The sequence below is a fragment of the Podarcis gaigeae genome, assembly GCF_964106915.1.
Source record: "Podarcis gaigeae genome assembly, chromosome: 14".
Taxonomy (NCBI): domain Eukaryota; kingdom Metazoa; phylum Chordata; class Lepidosauria; order Squamata; family Lacertidae; genus Podarcis; species Podarcis gaigeae.
The window spans coordinates 30,465,516-30,480,033 of NC_139690.1; the positions used below are offsets into that span (position 1 = coordinate 30,465,516).

Below are 14,518 nucleotides of genomic sequence, written 5' to 3' on the forward strand. Positions count from 1 at the left end.
TTAAGCAACATAACATATGCTGTGCATTCAGCCTTCTCTCAACCTGGTGCCCTCCAACTTTTTCTGCACAACAACAGCCCCAAGTAGCATGCCCAAAACATTTGGAGTGCACCAAGTTGGGGGAAGGCTGGTTTAGATGATAATATATTTTAAAATATAAGAAGTATCAGTTGCATGGTGAAACAATCTTGGATTTCTTCCCTGGTTGCTTGTTCTTGCAAATGTGCCTTACACAGCAGGCCTACAGAATCTCTTCTATCAAGTTTTAGTTCCTTTCCAGCAACACACACTCTTTTATGTTAAATGGAAAACTGGGGGGGGGGGGGAGAGACTGTGGGTGGGGGCAGCCAAAATGAGCCTCCTGTTGGCTGGCACCCGAACACTTGTCTTAGGAGGGAGGAGACGCTGCCACATTCTGTACACAATTATGATGTTAACTTTGCTTCTGGTCTTTGCCTTCAGTCCACGAGCCATGTTTACCTAGCTGGGTGAGTGGACAACTTGGTCGGGTTCAAAGGAACCCTCAAGGCTTTGCCAGTGACCCTCCTGCCTTGATGAGTGATTCTTCGCGGTTCCCACTGATCCCTTTTGGGGGGTTCTGCTTGCTGCTTTTGCGGCACCTAGTAAGAAGTGGCTCTTCTGTTTGTTGTAGGACCTGACTGCCATTGGGGTCACAAAACCAGGACATAGGAAGAAGATCGCTTCAGAGATCAACAGCCTAAATATCCCTGAGTGGCTTCCAGAGTACAAGCCAGTAAGCTTTTTCTTTCTTGCACACAGAGTGGTCACCATCTCAGGCTCATTACCCTGAGGTGGCAACTCCCAGCCTACACCAACCAAGAGAAATTCCAGGGTGTCTCCTGCCACTTTTGGGTCCCCATGTTTGCTTCTGCACTCAGCCTCTCTTAAGTGCTGCTAAGGCACTGCTTTTCTGCAATCAGCTGGAACCAAAATTAAAATTCTGGTCCCATACATCACTTAATATAGCACTGTATTATTATCCAGCAGTTTCTTTCCTCATAGTTAGGATCCAGCTACAATGTTGAAGCAGAAATCAGGAAAGAACCTTGAAACATTAATTAAAAGCTTCCCGTTTATAGTTTCTGCCTTTTCCCCCAGTTCAGTGTAATGCAATTTTACTAATAAATTACCTTCTGGGTTACCCTGAATGTTAAACATGTTCTTGTTCCCATGGTGAGGAAGCACTGGGGAAAGAATCTTTAATCACAGCTGGAACTGGTCTGTGACCGTAATAATAAAATTTATTCATTCAATCAATCTTTAATCACTGGAGGAAGCCACTACTAAAGCCTCCATTTGCAGAAATAGAAACTGACAATAAGGGGCAATTAATACAGCTATTTAAGAGGGACTTTATTGTGAATTATTAAACCTGCCGTCCTGTTCTTCAGAAAGCAATAAAAAGGGTGGAAGCTGCGATAAGAAAATGTTTAATTAAAGGTGCATAATCCTCAAAATGGCACAATAGAGCTTCAATAGACAGGCTGGCAATGATCTGGTAACAAGGTACCTTGGATACTCGATAAAACAGATTCCAAAGCATGGCAGCCCAAAGACCGAACTGTTACTGTGGAAACAACTCATGGATTTAGGGAGAAAACAAACTGCACCAAGGTTTGATTTCAGAGCTCTGGTGGTTTCAGTTACGATGTGATTCAGGGAGTGCTGTTTACATACTTTGTCCTCTGTCCCCCCCAGGCTAACTTGGCTCTCTGGCTCTCCATGATTGGGCTGGCACAGTATTACAAGGTCCTGGTGGAAAATGGTTATGAGAACATTGACTTCATCACTGACATCACTTGGGAGGACCTGCAGGAGATCGGCATCACAAAGCTGGGTGAGAAAAGGCAGATTCCCAACCTGGTTCTGCCATGTCTCTCTCTCTCTCTGGGCATTTGGGGGGGGGGAGGGCGCTGGGCAGGGGAGTGCAGCATGTCTTGTGATTTTGCATTTGTGCATCCTGGCCACCTACCTACATGCTTTGTTTGTGGGAAGGTGTGGGATTGGCAGGGAGGGTGGCTCAGATTGCCTGGGACATTGCTTTTGCGATGAGAATTTAGTCTGAACATGGCAGGGATGTCCAGTTGAATGTGTGACACGCCAAATCTACAAACTCTCTTACCTGCCCTTTAAAAAAGTCTTCTCTTTTGCCTTATTTAGAAGATGCCATTAAAAAGGAGGACAAATGGAGAAAATGACACAATAAGGATGTTACAGTGGCTGCATTCACACATTATTCTAAGTCATGGTTTGTTTTAACCATGGTTTGTTCACAGATAAGCAAACCAGCTACCTGGCTTGTGCTACCTGGCTTGTTCTCTCCCCCCCCCCCCGCCATGTTTGGGATTTTTCCCTCAGCTGGTCTTGCCTCTGCAGCTTGGTGAACATTTGGGATTGGGTGACCAAACAACAGTTAAGCAACACTACTGGATTTAGATGTGACACCAAACCACTGTTCAAGCAAGCCCTGCAGTACACAAGCCCAACTACAAAGATATGCCTTCATATTGTGGCTTGTTGCCAGAAAGAAAACCATGCTTAAGCCTGCTGTGTGAGGTTTGGCTGCTCAAACAGACCTTAATCAGGCTAACCAAACTATGGCTTAGAATTACATGCAAAAGAAGCAATTGTGTGTGGAGGGTAAAAGAGAAAGAAAAAAGACTGCAGCTAGACCCATGGACACAGGATCAGGGGGTTTTTTATGGTAGAGGGGGAGTTTGCCTTAAATACCAGGGAAGAGTTAAGTGGCCACATAAAGTTGTTGCTGCTGCTGATGGACAAGCCCAAGCCCAGGAAAAGGCCCCTATCCATCCATGGTGCATTTTGTAGCAAGGAGTAAGAGAGATGCCCTCCAGCAGGCAAAAACAAGCTGATTCCTTAACTGGAGAAGGCTTGGCTCAATCCAGTTCATGACTGGTGGTACAAGGCTGGAAAAAAGCAACTCTGTTCCCTGGAGTAAATTATAAGGAATGTTAGAAGGAGTGAGCTGAGTATTTTCCTAGCAAATGAAATAAAAGAAAATATAGAATCGCAAAATCATAGAATTGCAGAGTTGGAAGTGTCCCGAAGGGTTATTTGGTCCAACCCTTTGCAATGTGTCATTTTCCACTGTTGTGGTTTGCAGAGTCTCGGGATTTTGAACAGCCGACTGGGCTTTTTGTGCAAAGAGACAGACTCCTCTCTCCCCCATGTTCTTTCAGGCCATCAGAAGAAGCTGATGCTAGCAGTGAAGAAGCTGGCGGAGCTGCAGAAGGCCGAGTACGTGTCGGGGACGCTGAAGAAGAAAGGGGCGCCACAGTCTCAGGACTCAGTGGCCATAGAACCCCCTCAGCAGGAGGCAGCCGAGTGCCAGTCTCCCAAGATGAAGACCTTCCAGGACAGCGAGCTGAGCAACGAGCTGCAGGTGGCCATGACGGGCACCAGTGAGGAGGGGGGGACGGAAAAGCAGGTCAACCACGTTGGGCACTTTCGCGAAGGGGCACCGCCCTTCCGGCATTCCTCCCGCCTCGTCCACGAGAACAGCCTGAGTGGGAGAGCGAAGCAGATTAGCAGCTCCCAGGAGCTGCTGGGAGACGGACCCAAAGCCACCAGCACCAGCATGTCCAAAAGCCAGGAGTTCCTGGCCGAGGACGGGAAGGAAGGCCCGGCCACCCTGCCCAAGGAGGTGCGGAGTCTCCGGCATGGACACAGCATCAAGAGAGCCAGCGTGCCGCCAGTTCCCGGAAAGCCCCGGCAATCATTCCCCCCTTCTGCAGGCCATTACACTCCGCCGCAGACACCCACCAAGCCCCGCCCATCCTCGCCACAGGCGCTTTCCGTGCCACACGCCACGGCCAAGGTCAAGCCCACGCCACAGCTGCTGCCGCAGTCAGACCGCCCCATGTCTCCTCGCTCGCTGCCGCAGTCCCCCACGCACAGGGGCTTTGCTTACGTCATGCCGCAGCCCGTGGAGGGAGACGTCCACACGGCAGGCCCCTTGGCGCAGGCGGTGCCCGTGCTGCCTGTCTCGGTACCCGTGCTGTGCCTGCCACCTCAAGCTGTGGAGGGGGAAGAAGAGGGAGGCCGGCCAAAGAAGAGGGCTCACAGCCTGAACCGCTACGCCATGTCGGACAGCGAGCAGGAACGGGACGAGCTCCTGGTGCCGGACGCTGTGCCTTACGCCACCGTGCAACGGCGAGTCGGGCGCAGCCACTCGGTGCGGGCACAGTCGGGCGGCGATAAGAACGTCAACCGCAGCCAGTCCTTTGCGGTGCGGCCCAAGAAGAAGGGTCCTCCACCTCCACCGCCCAAACGCTCCAGTTCGGCCATCTCCAGCACCAACATGACCGATGACTTCACCAGGGAAGGAGAGGAGGGCCTGGAACCGCCCCAGGAGCACCAGCAGAGGCGGGCAAGCGACTTTGGTGGCACAGTGGACACTGGCAGTGCTGGGAGTGTGAAGAGCATCGCTGCCATGTTGGAAATGTCGTCCATTGGCGGCGGTGGGAGAGGGCTTGTTCTGCAGAAGCCGCCCGGAGCTGGGAAGGGCCCCGACGGCTACTACTTGCAACCCGGCGTCGCGGTGCACCCAGCCAGCCCGGAGCACTCCCGCGTTGCCACCGTACTGGCCACTGTCAAGCACAAGGATGCCATTGGGCCGGATGGCGAAGTGGTGAACCGCCGGCGCACCATCAGCGGCCCCGTGACGGGGCTGGTTGCCGCAGCTCGCCGTGAGCGTTCCGACAGCATCAAGTCGGAAATGGGCAAAGATGGCGGCCCCGTGGAGCGGCTGCGGGTGGAGCATGGCGGAGGCTCCCCGCAGAACAGCTCTGGTGAGAACATTCCCTTTGCCGAGGAGGGCAACCTGACGATCAAGCAGCGGCCCCGGCAGATGGGGGTGGCCAAGGCTGAAGGTGGAGAGGGCTTGTCGCTGGCCCACCGGCACGGGGACCTCTCCAAGGTGGAGGCCAGTGCCACTCTCAAGAGGAGGATCCGTGCAAAGCAGAGCCAACAGGACAGCGTCAAGTTTATCCTGACCGAGTCGGACACAGTCAAGAGGCGGCCGAAGTCTAAAGACAAGGAGCATGAACTGGCGCCGCTGTCTATCTACCAGAACGGCACTGCCACCATCAAGCGCCGGCCAGCCTCCGAGATGAGCGGCGCCGAGGCCACAGCCCTCACTGATCAGCAAGAGAAATGTGACAATACCTCAGCCCAGGTCCCTCCGGAAGGCGAACCCAAGAGGCCCGTCAAGCCGCCGGTTTCGCCCAAGCCAGTCCTTCCCCAGAAAGTCTCTGGGCCTCCCACGCCCACTTCCAAAAAGGTCCCGATTCCTGGCCCCGGCAGTCCAGGTAGGTGTGCCCTGCCATTGGGGGGGGGGGGGGAGAAACCGTAACCTATCTTCTCCCTCAACAGGGAGCCTTCCTGACCCGCTCACCACTTCTCTGCTTCTTCCCATTGCCCTTTTCACTCCCCCCAAACTGCTTTCAGTGGCTATGGTTGTGGTTGGTGTAACCAATTCTCATGGATGTCTGCGCCGAGGCAGGGAGATGGCAGGTGTCTGGGGTCAGCAGGCTGGGATGGAGGGAGCTTGGTTTGAGGCTATTGTCTCTGGCGACTGAATGCAGGAGAGGATGCACAGTTTTGTTGTCTCAGACGGCAAATACTTTGCTGATGTGGTAAAGACAGAATATTAATGATGGAATAAGTTACTACTAGCCATAGTGGCTATACTCTGCTTCCAGCTGTCAGAGTGGGCAATCTTATGAATACCAGTTTATAGAAATCACAGAATTGCAAAGTTGGAAAGGACCCCAAGGGCCACCTTCCCCAACTCCCTACAGTGCAGGAATCGGAACTGCAAAAGAGATGGCCATCTAACCTTGGAGAATCACAAGCAGGCAGAATGCTGTGGTACTCAGGTCCTGCTTATGGGCTCCCCTTTGGGGCACCTGGTTGGCCACTGTGAGAACAAGTTACTGAGCTAGATGGGACTCCTTTGGCCTGATCCAGCTTCACAGCTCTTCTTACATTCTTACGAGTTTCCTGCTTCCCAGAGATCACTGCCATAAGATGTATGGAGGACTAGCAAATTAGTTGGCTTTAAAAGAAGAATAGACAAATTGATTGGGATATAACGCTATCGAAGTCTACTAACCCTGATCACTATGGTGGTACATCCATGGTTGAAGTCAGTACAGTTGCACCTTGGTTGCTGAACGCCTTGGAACTCGTACGTTTCGGGTTCTAAACGATCAAAAACTGGAAGTGAGTGTTCCGGTTTTCAAATGATTTTCAGAAGCCGAACATCCGGTGGGGCTTCTACAGCTTCCGATTGGCTGCAGGGACTTCCTACAGCCAATCAGAAGCCACGCTTTGGTTTCTGAACATTTTGGAAGTTGAATGTACTTCCAGAACAGATTCCATTCAACTTCCAAGGTACAACTGTATGCTTCTGAATGCCAGTTGCCGGAAACTTGCAGGAGCGGGAACTGTTGCGCTCGGGTCCCGCTTTTGGGCTTCTCATCTCATAGGCATCTGAGAAGAGGATGCTGGCCTGAATTGGCCTTTGGCTCTGATTATGTTCTTAAGCCTAGAAAGAGATCAGAGTCCTCAGGACCCTGCCTTAGAGAGGCAGGGAGTTGTATCCAATGTTAGTGCTACTCAGATTAAACTCATTGAAATTAGTGGACGTTGACCTAAGTGTGTGGCAGCTGTGAAAAGGGCAAATTGCATGTAAGGAAGTGGCAAAGAAGCAACTCTTTTTCTCTTCTCTGTCGCAGAGGTGAAGCGTGTCCATGGCACCCCACCGCCGCCCATCTCTCCTAAGCCCACACCACCCCCAACGGCGCCCAAGCCTAAGGTCCACGCTGCCCTGCAGTCGGCGAGTGCCAGTTCCACGCCTGCGCCGTCGCCTGCCAAGCAGCTAGCGCCCACCATCAAGCCTTCGAGCACGCCTCCCTCACTGTGCTCCAGTCCGGCTAAGCCCTTGTCTCCCGGCGGGGGCCCCCCTCAGACAGTGCCAGTCAAGCCTCCCCGCTCTTCCATGGCTGGGCCGTCGGTGGAGATCGTCACCACGGAGAGCGTGCACCAGAAGCTGGAGGAGACCAGCGCCTCCCTGGCTGCCGCTCTGCAAGCCGTGGAGGAAAAGATCAAGCAAGAGGATGGGCAAGCGGCAGAGTAAGGGCCTTTACTGGGCTGGGCGAGTGGGGAATGGTGGTGGTGATGGAGGAGGGATGGGAGCAAAACAAAAGTGAAGAGCCAGGGCATGCAAGAGAAAAAGGCTGCTGGAATAGAGATACCAGGTGCGAGTCAGGGAAGGGTGGCTAGCCAGCCCTCCTGAGTGATCTGCTTCCATTAAAGAGACTCGGAAAAAGCAGCTTTGGTTTTCTTTTTCTTTTTTTGTTTTTCTTTGGTATACTTCCCTGTATAGGGAAGTTTTTAATGTTTGATGTCTTACTGTGTTTTAATTTGTTGGAAGCTGCCCAGAGTGATTGGGGCAATCCAGTGAGATGGGTGGCATATGAATGAATGAATATTAATAATAATAATAATTTTATTTTAAGTGGATGGAGGGCAAGGTACTGTATGTTAATTGATCAGTCCATGTGACATGATAGAAGTTTATAAAATGATGTATGGCATCGAAAAAATTGATAGAGAACAGTTTTTCTGTCTCTCTCACAACACTTTCTTTTGTCTCTCCTGAATCTCCATAATTCAGTTTTACTGGATGTCTGTGAGTTCTAGACACCCAATGAAGATGAATGTTGGAAGATTCAGGAGAGACAAAAGGAAGTCCTTCGTCACAAAGTGCAGTTGTAACTTTAGAATTCGCTCCCACAGGGAGCAGTGACGGCCGCCAAGTTTAAGAGGATTGGACAAATTCATGGAGAAGAGGGCTATTGAAAGCTAGTAGGCATGGGAGAATGTAGAAAGTTGTGCAGTGAGAAAAGAGGGTCTTCCTTGTGCTCTCCTAACTCACTCCATTGTCCTTTGCCCTCAGTTCCACCGCAGAATCCAAGAGCACAGTCAGCATTCTCGATGACATTGGCAGCATGTTCGACGACCTTGCGGACCAACTGGATGCCATGTTGGAATGAGAGCTGGGAAGCAATCGCAGCCAACCTCAGGATCTGCCATGGGCACAAGGGCACAATCATCTCCATGAAGATCTTCCCTTCCTCCCCTTCCATCTTTTGAGGTTTGCACAAAGATAAGGTTACCTCAGGATTGTGCTGAAACAAACCCAGATGCTTGGGGAAGGCTTTCTTGGGGCTTGGAGACCAGTTTTGTGGAAGCGGCAAAGAAAAGGAAAGAGCCGCCGCTCTTGCCCTGTTATTTCCCCCCTTCCTTCCTTAACACCTGTTTACTTTGGGGAATACAAGGTGACTTCCAATTCTCCTCCTAAGGTGTCTTCAATTCTCCTCCTAAGAATGAAGCAAAAAGTCGTAGGCCTGGGGCAGGAGCTTCTGTTACCTGCAAGACGATCTTCAGGCAAATCTACTCCACTTGGTTAAATTTGAGTCTCCTCGTTTAATTTGGAAAGTATTTCCTGCCCTCACCCCCTTCTCCCAACCAACCAATCCCCAGTCGCTACAGTCCCCCAGTGTGTTATCAAAATGTGGCACAAATAACTATGGAGTCTTCTCTGGTTCTTCATGTTTTCTGTTTGGGGTGGAATCTCGTCTTAGTGAAACTCTTCTTGCCTTCCGTGTTGGTATTGTTCCTTGACTGAGCACCGCTGTCCTCTCTCTCCTGTGCTGCTGTCTCGGTTCCTGTGCCCATCTGCCCTTATTGGGAAGCGCTGGAAAAGGCGGGGCAGGAGAATGCCCAAGGGAAGCCGTTGAGTCGAGGAGGCTTTCGGCTAGCTGCATGCTTCGTTTCTTTGTCCCGAAAGGTGTTTGTCTTCTCCTGGTGATAATGAAGCTGTGACTGTAAGAAGTTCTGTTCCGTTAAACGAGTCCCATTTGAGAAATAAGCTCCTTTTTCTTCTTCTTCTTCTTCTTCTCCTGTTTGTTTGCCTTGAAAAAAAAAGTATTGTTCCTGGCAAGGGCCGCGCAAAAGCTTTGGTACATTTGCATGACTGATACAGTGTTGAAACATAAAAAGGGGAAATGGGGAAAAAGGAAAAAAAAATCCTGGCCAAAAAAACCCTGTAAATATATCCCTGGTGGCTTCAGGAGCTGCCATAAATGAATATTTATTCCCGATTTTTTCTTTTAAATATATACATATATCTCTCTATCCTTAAGGGCAGCTGGGGTTATGAGCATGAGAGACTTTGGTTGCATTCTCTCACACTTCAAGGCACTTGTTTCCAAAGAGTTTGTTGTTGATTTAGACAATGCAGCCCTCCTTAAGTACTGTCTACAGTGGTTATTCCCGGGAGGAACAGAAAGTGGGGCAGAGCTAAGGAGGCAGTAAACAGACATGGGCAATATAATGTATTGATCTTGCAGAGCTTTTGGTGGAGAAGCAGCAGCACTGAGCAGGGGCCAGTGGTAGTTTTGAAGTCTAGCAGGAGTTTGGTAAAAGAGGACTCCCCTGCCGCTTCCATTTCTGTTGTTCCAAATGCAATAACGGTTGCACCCCAACTATCCAAATTGGTTCTGCCAAGGCGAGTGAATTGCAATAGTTAGCTGGGATGTGAATTCAGCCTCTGACTCTCAACTCGTATCTCGGTTGCAATTCTCAGCAGATTGTGGACACACAACAGCTTGTAGTGTTGAGGATGGTGGCTTGCTAGCTGAGAGAGGCCTGACATGGAGATGATGACCCCTGCAGAGGCAGCTCTGTTGGGCTTGCAGTGCTGTGTGGTCTGAGCAAGTGCTGACAAGGGCAGTCTCCCAGGAAGGTCCACCCAAGGCGCAGCAACTTTTGGTGTGTACAGCTATGAAAAATGCATCAGTGTCTGCACCACCTGTCTAGTGTCAACTCTTGCAATATCCTAACCAACCTGAGAGCTGTTGGGTGTTGGGAGAGAGGGACCAGCAGCAGCGAGGCGAAGCTGTTCTGCCAGTGCCCAACATTGTGTCTTGCTTGGTTCTTTTCTGGCTTATGGCCCTTGCAAGGTTGAGGCTCTCAACATTGTAGGAATTTATGGGGAAGGATCTCTCAACAGAAGGTTGGATTCTAGGTGTCTCAAAGGCTGCAAGGTTATCTGGAAGTTTTGTAGCATGTAGACTGAATTGGTTGTGACCTTCCTGCAAGTCCCCTTGTTCTGCCGTTGGTTGCAGTGGGGATCTTTGTACATTGCAGGGAGTTAAGGAATGAGGGCCAGTCTCTGAATGCTCAAAGCATCATGGGAGTAGCAGAGCAGCTCCCTTTGGATTCGTCCACAGCTGTTAACACCTGGCACACAAGGTTCTTCTAATCTTCCCGGCTGCCACACTACGGCCCGTGTCATTCTCAAAAAGAAGCACAATCTTGGAATCTCCAATAGTGGATTATCCACTCTCCTGCTGTAATCCTCTCTTCTTAAAGCAGCAATGGGATACTCTTCTTCTTCCTTCCTGGGGCATTTCTTGGCAAGGTAAAACTGTCCCCTGTGAGAATCCAGTCTTATGTTAATCTTGATGGTTGGATACTTGAATCAATTACCAGTAGAGGAAAGCAAGTGGTGGTGGTAGCCTGGGAGGAAGTGGAGGTCATTTCTGAGAGTGTCGCAGCACCAAAGTTGACTAGCTTGTCATGCATTCTTTATGGCAGTGGGCAAGCATGAACTCGAGTTTTATTCTGTCCTGTTGGACTGGAATCTATCTTGGCAGTGGGCATTATCATGACTTAACTAAACCTTTTGGCAAGTATTTCAAGATTACTGGTTTGGCTGTGATGACTGGCCTGTAGTGTCTTCCATCGAAGGAGATTTTGGAGATCCTTGGAATGACATTCTGCCCAGACCCAATTGTTTTTAACAGTTGAAATGCATTTCCTACTGCTGAGCCCTGGCTGCCTTTTAAGTGTCTGTGGCCTGCCGCATTTCATCATTCCCTTGTGGGCACTCTTCCTTTTAAAACTACCACAAGGACTACAGCCATTTTTCACCAAGACAAGTCCAAAAAGGCATCTCAAAAATCTGCATCTTCATTGCCACTTGGAGCAGAAGGCTGCAGCTTCAGTCTCAGTGCTGTAATCTCTGGGGGTTTTGTTTAACGTGCAGCGAGGTTTACATTTAGTTCATGTTGTCCCTATAAGTTTTTGGACTCTTTCGGTGGTTCAGACACCTAATTCTGTTCTGCTATCTTCCTCATTGCTGCTAACACTTGCACCATTGCCATATCTTTCTCTAAATGTTGCTCCCTTGTGTTCCATCTTGCCTTTGGATCCATAGCTGTATAAGCACCAGAAATCATCTGGCAGTGATGGAGAGAGAAAAGCTATCATTGGATCAGAGATTTTGGTTGCTGTGGGCCTTCAGGCTTCCTCTTAAGATAAGGAACCCCCTTCTGTTCCCACCAAAAGCACTGGAACCCTTCTTCCTAAGCAAGTAATTACTCAGGGAATTGTTCTCCCTGCAGTTTTGAGGCCAAATGATGACATTATATGCCTTGGGCATGAAACTTTGTGAGCCTCTGAGGCTCTTCTTAGGTCCAAAGTCATCCTTTTTGTATATCACCTCACCATTCACCCATTTCTAATGTTTAGTAACTGTCTGTGTCAGTCTCTCTCTCTCTCTCTCCTCTTTGTTCTCCTCTTTACTTGCAGCTCATTTCATTTTTTTAAAAATCTGTAAGACAAGAAAAGGGGGGCAGCGCCCCGCCTTGGCTTGAGGGATGGTCCACTCGCGAATTTCAACCAATCAGGTCAGATCAACAACTCAGGAGAACCCCCTTCCAGCCGTCCTGCACCATGACTACTTTTCCAAGCAAGACCACCGAGCCTCTTAAACCCACTTGATTTTGATGCCTGTGCTTTTGCTACATAGGGCCAGTGTAGTGACAGGCTGAAAAAAAAAGCAGAGTTGGGTTCTGTTGAGTTTATCATTGCGTTGGTAGAGGGTCTCTCCTCCTCTTGCAACAGCCATGTTTATGAATGTTCTTACATGTGAAAACAAAAGCAAAATAATTTTCTGTCCCCTTTGGCGTGTGATAAAGGGATGAGAAAAATAAGCTATATAAAAGAAGTATTAATTTATTGGAAAGAAATTATTTAAGAATGGATTTCCCACCCACCCCCAGAGATAATTAACAAAAAATTATAATGAAAGGACTTTAATATATATTAAAAAGATTTTAAAATATTATCAACTGTATATTAAACAGTTTTAAGAGATAAAATTGAAAGAACTGGAGTTTAGCTTGACTATTAGACTTATAATAAGCTGTGTGTCTTGTGGTGACATCATTTAAGAGTAGCACAATGTTTTTTAAAAAGGTACAGTTTATCTTGTTTCAAAGTGTGCAAAAATATTACGTTTCTGTTATATGGGATTTTTTGGTTGCCATGTTTATTTTTACAGTTTTAAACAAAAATCAAAGGATGTGCCTTGTTTTCAGAATTTTTGTTAAATCTCATCTCTCAGCGTGTTCTTTTCTGTACGGCCGTTTCTGTTTTTAAGTTGGGGTGTGTGTGAGCAGCCACATGTGTGTATATGCGTGTGCGTGTTTAAATGCATGTGTGTGGAAGTAGGTAATGTATGCACAGCTGTATATCATTGTACAAATGGGAGTCAATCCAGTTTTGGGGTTTTTAGAACTGGCTTTTTTTTTTTTTTTTGGGTCTGGAACATCATAACCTATGGTTCCCTGGCGCTGTGGGTATTTTTTGTTTGTTCGTTTCTGTTTATTTGAAATCCAGGTGTCTATGTCTGAGTGGTGACACTCGTTTCTTTTCTCAAGCACAGATAGCTCTGTCTTTGCTGATCTCCAAAATGTGTCTGGCACAACTTTGAAATTTCTTACATTAAAATAAATAAAAAATAAATAAAACGACAACATGAAGATACCTGTTGTAAAAAAAAAAAAATTAAAAAGAAAGAAAATGTATCTTAAAAAAGAAAAGAAAGAATATTCCAAGATTCTATCAAGATTCTAATGCTGGATATATACATATTATATATATATTATATATATTATATATATTTTTATTATTAAGTTATGGAAACTGTATTGTATTTTTCCCATTTCTGTCAAAGCTATGCATCTTGCTGCCAGCCTCCTTTCCTTGCTTCTTGCATCCCGACCTGTATTATTATAATATTTGATGGCTTTTGTGGTGCTGTAAAAAATATTTGCTCCTATTTAAAAAAAAAAAGGAAAAAAGGAAAAAAAATAGAAGTTGTCTGGGTACAAATACTTAAGAACATGGGAAAGATGCCCTCCTCGCTTGCCATGACTATACATAACATGACGTTAACACTAATAATATTTTTTATTGGGAAACGACCTCCAAAGGCAGTTTTCCATGAGGTGCTAAACCACTGGGTGCATGCAAGGACGCTATGGTGCTGAGCGATCGGCTCATGCTGCAATTTTACAATAGACAGGTAGGCGGCACTGTGGATGCACTGATGGCCATCAGTGCTTAATAAATGTCCAAATTGTCTGGTCCTGTGAAACTCTTGTTTTGGCTGCAGCCTAAGGAGGGAAGGGGCGGAAGTCTGAACTGTACTTAACTGGGAATAGATGCTGAGTGCCAGTCACAGAGGTGGGTCTTGGCGATTTAGACGCTTGGTAGCCCCATCTAGTGGAATAAAGCACGAAAGTCGTTAGCAGCCTGCTGAGCTAGCCTCTTTCACATTGTGCCATCATTGCAGGGGTTTCGGATCCCTCCCAAGTTCGCAGTTCTGTGATTCACACATTTGATGGTGAAAAGGGGGGAGGGAGGGAGGAGACAGTAAGCCTGTGGACTTACTGAGCATTCCAGCCTTTCTGCTTCTCTCACCTTGCTGAGGCCAGATTTTCCCTGCTTCTATGCACCCACAAAGTTCAACAAACTGGTGCTTGGGAGGAAGGGAAGCGGATGGGCACCTGTTTTCATTTCATTTCCACAGTCAACACCCACCTACAAACGTATTAAAGCACCAACTTTAACAACAGCCACTTCTGATTTCCAAAAGTGGGACCAAATCAGCACCTAAGATCTAGATCTTCTGGGAAGCTCACAAACAGCGCATAAAGGCCAAAGCTATACTCTCTGGGGCAGCACATAGTCTGCAAAGATACGGAGATAAGAGGTTTCATTTTGGCTCTTGCATCAACACAAGTGTTTCTTGACAAGGGCGAAAGTGCACATTCCCTTGGCTATTATTAAAGCATTCCACCTTTGACAGCTGGTGGCATGATGTACACCTTCAAAGAAGCAAATCCAAGTCTTCTGCAATACTTGTGTGGGGAAACAAAATTGTCAAATTCACTAGCTAGGAGGAGCAGAAGTACCCGCAGGTAGGTGGGCTAGTAAACTTTGAAATCGCTTGTCTTTGATCCCAAGCTGGGGCTGCAAGGTAGGTTAACTATCAAAGAGACGTTACACTCCTTTTGCTAAGATGCTCCAAGCTGGTCAATAACTCATGCTGGCC

The 14,518-nt window shown here is 47.9% G+C and overlaps 1 protein-coding gene across 5 annotated transcripts in view; it reads left to right on the plus strand.

Moving 5' to 3' along the window:
• Nucleotides 1-8,387, plus strand: part of CASKIN1 (CASK interacting protein 1) — a 105,809-nt gene extending 97,422 nt beyond the window's left edge. For all 5 annotated transcript variants that reach the window (XM_083712046.1, XM_083712043.1, XM_083712044.1 and 2 more), the window contains 5 exons: nt 653-754; nt 1,720-1,858; nt 3,222-5,351; nt 6,783-7,179; nt 8,006-8,387. In XM_083712046.1, the coding sequence (XP_083568172.1) occupies nt 653-754; nt 1,720-1,858; nt 3,222-5,351; nt 6,783-7,179; nt 8,006-8,102 (2,865 nt within the window). In that variant the 3' untranslated portion in view covers nt 8,103-8,387. The remainder of the gene's footprint in view (nt 1-652; nt 755-1,719; nt 1,859-3,221; nt 5,352-6,782; nt 7,180-8,005) is intronic.
• Nucleotides 8,388-14,518: the final 6,131 nt, after the last annotated feature.